This window comes from Mesitornis unicolor, unplaced genomic scaffold (assembly GCF_000695765.1).
Source record: "Mesitornis unicolor isolate BGI_N332 unplaced genomic scaffold, ASM69576v1 scaffold28640, whole genome shotgun sequence".
Lineage (NCBI taxonomy): Eukaryota > Metazoa > Chordata > Aves > Mesitornithiformes > Mesitornithidae > Mesitornis > Mesitornis unicolor.
Genome location: NW_010158053.1, coordinates 20,425 through 27,133, shown reverse-complemented (window position 1 = coordinate 27,133; position 6,709 = coordinate 20,425). Strand labels below are relative to the sequence as shown.

General features: G+C 46.7%; 1 protein-coding gene across 1 annotated transcript in view; it reads left to right on the top strand.

Annotated features, from left to right (window-relative positions):
* The window catches only part of EPB41 (erythrocyte membrane protein band 4.1), a 29,834-nt gene that overhangs the window by 6,037 nt on the left and 17,088 nt on the right, over window positions 1–6,709 (top strand). Inside the window, exons 4-6 of the mRNA XM_010182392.1 lie at window positions 1,692–1,734; window positions 3,607–3,682; window positions 4,785–5,003. Of these exons, the coding sequence (XP_010180694.1) occupies window positions 1,692–1,734; window positions 3,607–3,682; window positions 4,785–5,003 (338 nt within the window). The remainder of the gene's footprint in view (window positions 1–1,691; window positions 1,735–3,606; window positions 3,683–4,784; window positions 5,004–6,709) is intronic.

Here is a 6,709-nt window from a genome sequence, read left to right as displayed (position 1 = left end):
ATTCCTGCTTTTTAGCCATGGGGACTGAGAAGAGTTTTGTCACATTTGTGCCCCAGAGCTGGGAGTAAAGCCACCACCCACGGGTTTAGCAGAGTAAGCTTCTCAGGGGAAGTCTGGTTTGCTCGGCTGGGGAAAGAGAGATGTCATTTTTGGGTTTTTTTGGGAATCTCTCTGGTTATATTTCATTGAACTTCAAAATCTGAAGCTCCATCTTGCTGTGATTTCAAGCAAGACCTGTCACCGAGTTACTGATTCACAAGTAGAAATGATCTTAATAGGAGACCAACAGAGGAGCATCTGCACCTCATCGGAGCTGTGCAGAGCAGACAGAGATGCATTCCTGGACAGGAAAGGGTTGTGTGTGGGTTTTTCCTACTTGATATTTAGGGAATAAACCTTCCTGGGGATGGGTTTTTTCCCACATGGGCATAGGAGATGGTGGCAGTGGGAACAGGAGATGGTGGCAGTGGATAGAGTTGGTCAGCACTGAAGGAGTTTGCTGCTGATGCTGCTCTGAAAGGGAGGATTGTTTCCTATGAATTCATGACACATCGTTGGATAAAAGTGCTGTTAATTGCTGTGTCCCTCATTCTCCGCGGGCAGGGCGAGTGCATGACTGCACCCTGGGCTCGGCTGCCCGAAATCGCTGTTATCACGGCAGTAACGAGCACTCATGGATGTAGAGATGCTCCGCTTAAAACATTGGCCCTAAAAAGACAGCGAGAGGCATGTCTGCCTTTCAGATGGGTTTCGTATCCCAGTTTTATGGGTTAGAGGGGCGAGCATATGAAAAGATAAGATTAAACGTAAGTATCGCTGTCTCCCTGCCATGGAGTTACGTGTCCTGGGCAAGACAGATTAGCTGGGGGGATTCAATGGGTTAATGCCTTCACCTTGGGGACCTGGGCGTCCAAATCCTGCTCAGGGCTCATGGAAATGAAGAAGGGTTTTGTGTAGCCTCTCCAGGAGGGCTCTGAGCACCGTCCCCTTCAGCAGAGGGGAAGGCTCAGACCGTGCTGGCCAAGCAGGAGCTGTTTTTTTGAGGCTTCTGTTGCACCAGCATCCCACAAAACCCCAAATTACAGAGGAGGGGGGAATAAAAAGGATGTATTTCTAAATCTGTAGCGGAGATGATTACTAGAAACTTGAGTCATGCTTAAAAGAGGCGATGTTTTTGTCACACGCGTCAAATATTCCAGCCTTCCCCAGCGATTGGATGTTGTCACTCCTATTTCGGTGATTAAAACCCGTAACTAAGAATAGAAAGTCTTGACGAGCTTTGTTCTGAGTAGGGGATGTATGAAGACAGAGTGCCTAAAATGAACACAGGCATCCTATTGGCCTAATTTTAAAGGTTCTGGAGAGAAAAAATGGTTGCGCAGGTGCCCCTTGTAGCTGGAGATGGCAGTGACCGGGCCTGCTATGTGCAGCAGCTCTAATATATGGCTTTTATTTTAATGTCTCCTGTTCCTTGTGCCTCTCCTACACAGACCTGGTGGGTGCAGGGTTGGAAATGCGCCCACTGGGATCGCAAACTGGAGTAAAAGTTGTGAAAAAGTCACCGTTGCTCCGGTTTCCATGGCTGCCTCCGTGTCAGATGTTGTCTTTTTGCCGTATTTTTAGCGATTTGCAGTTTTCCAGGGTGGTTCTGGGCTGTCTGCTAAGCCGTGAATGTTTTTATCCTCTTACAGACGTGGCTGGATCCTGCCAAAGAAATCAAAAAGCAGGTTCATGGTGAGTAGAGTGAATTCGTCGTGTGGGGGTGTGTGGTTTCTCCTCCCTTCCCTAAATTTGCGTGGCTTTGGTGGGCGACCCGGGGGGCCCAGGGATAGGTGAGTTTGAGTGAGGGTTTCTGGCAGGGATCAGCACAAGTTGCATCATTTCTCTTCTTAAATACTCTAAATTTAGGAGAAAAAAGGTCATTTCCTTGGGAAAACATAGCTTGGGGTGTGGGATTTACTTCCTGTTGGAGGGTGGGAAAAATCAGTGTCAGTGGGAACCATTTGAACCCCAAAGGAGACTGGGAGAGCCCGAGCAAAACTGTATGCTGTGGTAAGGCTTTATGGACTCTAAAGCTATTTTGGGGTCCAAACAGGGGTACTGGAATGATAAATGGCTCGAGTAGTATCAGGGCAAATACCAGATGCTCTCCAAAGTTGTGTTTTAAGGTCTGCTAGCGCTGAATTAGTTCAAGATGAGGATAGTATCGACGTTAAATAAGTTATAGAGGCTTTTGTTTTCTCTCAGGAGCAAGCCTGACTGCTTCGGAGGTAAAATACTGTTTTACAAAATAAAATACTGTTTCACAAAGTAAAATACTGTTTCACAAAGTAAAATACTGTTTTATGGAAGTAAAACACTGTTTTACGTATGCTTTTGGTGGAGGTGCAGAGCAACGCGTGTCATTAAGCACAGACTAGGGGGGGAGATGCTGCAGGGCTATGGGGTTGGGAAAGCTCCTGCTCTTGCCAACTTCCCTGTGCCATGCAGGTAAAGTTCACCTTTAAAATGTGATGAGCTATGAAATCTGCTCCCCTGAGATGGGTTAAATGGCAAATTATTGGAGTTTACTTGAATTTATGTTGTGTGTACATATGAGTGGGTGTACCCCAATGCATGGTGGTTTAGGAATCCTCTGCTACCTAAAATATCTCCATGGAATAAGTTGTTTTGCATTGTGTGTAAAGCAGACAACGTGCTGGGTGTTTAATCCCAGTTGTATAAGGAGTAAATCCACGAACGCTGTGTCCCTCCTCCTCCCTGGTGCAGAGTGTGATAAATCTCTGAGCAGGTTCACCGCAGGGGTATCTTCTCTTTGTGGAATAAATGTTATTTTGAACTATGGAGTTAAAGGGCACAGCCGGAGGGAGCTGTGAGTATGAACGTTACTTTGAGTGCTTAATGGGTGGGCCAGGACTGTTTGCTGTGGGTAAATGTGACTATTTTCAAGGAAAAGAGGGAGTAACCCCTTCAGCTGTGTCGCCTAGGCTGTCCACACCACAATTTAGGTGTGATTACGTGGATTTTAACGGCAGTTAATGCCTGTAGCGGTGCTGGACGAGGTTTGCAGGAAGCTGTATTTAAAGCATTTAGATCTGGACTTGTAAAGCTCTTCCCAGCTCAGTGCTTGCTGGTTTCATCCAGAGGTTGATGCTTGTGTGGTGCTGGGTTTAAGCCGTGGTGTGACCGCCCGGTTTGGCTCTGAGTGAATTAGCACATCTGCTCCTCACCAGCAGTGGGAAAACTGGGTTGAGTGATGATACAATACTAATTCATTAACTTCCAGCACACGCCTGACCTCTCTTCATCAATCTTTCTTTTCAGTTAATGAGAAAATAGATAATTTAGCCTCTTAGCGATGGGTTTCATTTTTTTCCCACAAGTTGTGGTTTATTCGTTGTATTTTTCTGCCCTGCTTGTTTTCCTCCTGCTTGTATCTTAGCTCCTGTAAATGAGGTTGAACCTTATACTGGCTGCTTCAGTGAGTGAACAGGATCAAAACCAGTATTGTGATCCCCTATTGGATATCCCCAGCTTTTTGTAACAACTGACTGTCCCGAAGCTGTTGTGCTGTGTTCATTGTTCTCAACCTCTCTGTAATTGCAGGAGGCCCCTGGGATTTCACCTTCAACGTCAAGTTTTATCCCCCGGATCCCGCGCAGCTGACGGAGGACATAACCAGGTGAATTAACCTCGCTCAGCAGAGCTGTGAGCACTTTCAGAACGGGCAGATTGAACAGAAATTTTTAAGATTTTGATTTTATACCATCCTTGAGCAAGGAGATCAGATTCTGTAATGGTTTGGAGGGGGTTTTTGTTTGTTTTAGTGGATGTGTGGGATGCTGCTGCTCTGCTGCTCTTCGCTGTTGGCCACATGTGTAAAGCAGTGTCATTTATAATCACAGAATCACAGACTGTGTTGGGTCGGAGGGGACCTTTACAGCTCATCCAGTCCAACCCTGCAGTCAGCAGGGACATTGGTACCAGATCAGGTTGCTCAGAGCCCATCAAGCCTGGCCTTGAATATCTCCAGGGATGGGGCCTGCACCACCTCTCTGGGCAACCTGTGCAGTGATCGACCACCTCATGGGGAAGAGCTTTTTCCCAATATCCAACCTAAATTGCTGGAACACAGGAGGTTCCACTTCAATTGGAGAAGAAACTTCTTCTCAGTGAGGGTGACAGAGCACTGGACCAGGCTGCCCAGAGAGGTTGTGGAGTCTCCTTCTCTGCAGACATTCAAAACCCGCCTGGACGCCTTCCTGTGCAACCTCATCTGGTGTTCCTGCTCCGGCAGGGGGATTGGACTGGATGAGCTTTTGAGGTCCCTTCCAATCCCTAACGTTCTGTGATTCTGTGATTCTGTAAATCTGCCCTTTTCTAGTTTAAAACCATTGACCCTCATCCTATTGCTCCATGCCCCAGTGAACAGCTCTTCCCCAGATTTCTTATAGGCACCCTTCAGGTCCTGGAAGGTCGCTATAAGGTCCCTCTGGAGCCTTCTCTGGTGTGTGTGTGTGTTTGTATAGAAAAGCACATTTTATTTAAAAACAAGACTTTCTGCTCATAAGTGCCCTCTACTCCCTTTGCAGCGTGGAGGTGACCTGAAGTCCTCCTGTTCTCCATGCTGTTTACCATGGGAACATTACCCCATAAGGAAAAATACAGGTGGAAATTGGGAACAGGCATCATCCTGCATTCACCAGTGGCATAAAAAAGAGACTCTGTTTGATCCTTCAGTTTCTCTGTGCTCTCTGTAAATAATACTCTGCTTTCCCCCTCAGGTATTACTTGTGTCTTCAGCTTAGACAGGACATCATCTCGGGGCGGCTGCCTTGCTCCTTTGCCACTTTGGCTCTGCTGGGTTCCTACACGGTCCAGTCTGAGCTGGGAGACTACGATCCCGATCTGCACGGCCCAGATTACATCAGTGAGTTTAAATTGGCCCCAAACCCATCAAAAGAGCTGGAAGAGAAGGTCGTGGAGCTTCATAAAACATACAGGTGAGGAGCAGCTGGAAATCATGGGGTTTTCTGGTATTTTCCCCACTGCTTTATAGGCTTTTGGTTTCCTCCTGCATTGAGTTTTGTGTTGGCAGCAGAAGCTTTAATATTAAGGTGTGATTTTTCAGCTACTGAGAAAATGAACTATTTAAAAAAGATGTAATATTTTAAAGTTATAATAAAATCTGTCCAGAAGCTGGAATTCTTTTTTCCTGCATGAAGAAACTGTGTTTTTAGAAAGCAGATGCAAACTCTGGCAATTCTTTTTTAACAAGTGCTCTTTTCCGGCAACATAGCCATGAAAGCAGATTTTATTTCACGTGAAAATGCAGTAAATTTGCGTGTTTTAACCTTGTCCTTTGTCCTTTTTTTTAATATTTGCTTTGGGATTTATGTGATTTTTGGGTTGCAGTCTGGTTGGAGCAGATCCCGTCTCTGTGTCTGTGCTGTAGTCCTACGGCGTGCGGGGGGTTTTCTGCTGCCACGGTTAATGAGTAACACTTCATAATGTGGAATTATTCGGGATACCGTATGAGTGATAAACCTGCAGGTGGGCTGTCCTCGTGTTTCCAAGCACAACCATAACCTGGCCAGATGTGTCTTGTTAAGGTAGGGTTGAAGATGGAAGGGTGACAGTAACCAGACCTCTTCCTCCTCTTATTTGGAGCAGATTTTAGAATCACAGACTGTGTTGGGTTGGAAGGGACCTTTACAGCTCATCCAGTCCAACCCTGCAGTCAGCAGGGACATTGGTACCAGATCAGGTTGCTCAGAGCCCATCAAGCCTGGCCTTGAATATCTCCAGGGATGGGGCTTGCACCACCTCTCTGGGCAACCTGTGCAGTGATCGACCACCTCATGGGGAAGAGCTTTTTCCTCATATCCAACCTAAATCTCCCCTTTTCTAGTTTAAAACCATCATCCCTCATCCTATTGCTCCATGCCCCAGTGAACAGCTCTTCCCCAGATTTCTTATAGGCACCCTTCAGGTCCTGGAAGGTCGCTATAAGGTCCCCCTGGAGCCTTCTCTTCTCCAGGCTGAACAGCCCCAACTTTCTCAGCCTGTCTTCGTAGATGATTTCATTCATCGTAGATTTTCACTGATGCTCTCAAGTGCTTGGACTGTAGATGCTGTGTGGAGCTGTGTAGGAGCATCCAGCCTGCAGCTCCTGCGCCCTCCTGAAGATAACATTTGGGGTTTTTATCACTTGGTGATACTGGTGCCTTCAGCCAACAGCCCCTTGACCTGTGAAAGCTGCCGTCCGGTGCCGTAATCGCAGGAACAGAGCAAAACCGAGACCTTGCAGGCAGATGGGACCCCATAAGCTGAGTGTGATGGGGAAGAATGGACGGGTGCCCTCGGCTGTGACCAAAGCTACAATTAACACTTTGCTCAACCTCGCAAATCAATACTTCAGATTGATTCCTCTCCATTTACACTGAGAGGAGAGGAAATGAGGGAAAATAAGTCCGGGACCGCTGACAAGCTTCATGGCTTGAAGTCAAAGGCCGTTAGCTGTGCTCGAAGTGGCAGATCACATCACTGAATTATTCATGGCTTCATTAGAAAGATAGTTCAGGGTACAGGGTGCAGTTGTATTTAATCTGCTCGTGCATGCAGGAGGGAGGAAGAAATATGCACCCGTTTAATTTCTGGTCCATATCCTCTGAGCGTTAAACTGTCAGAGGGTTTTCAGTGGGAAAGC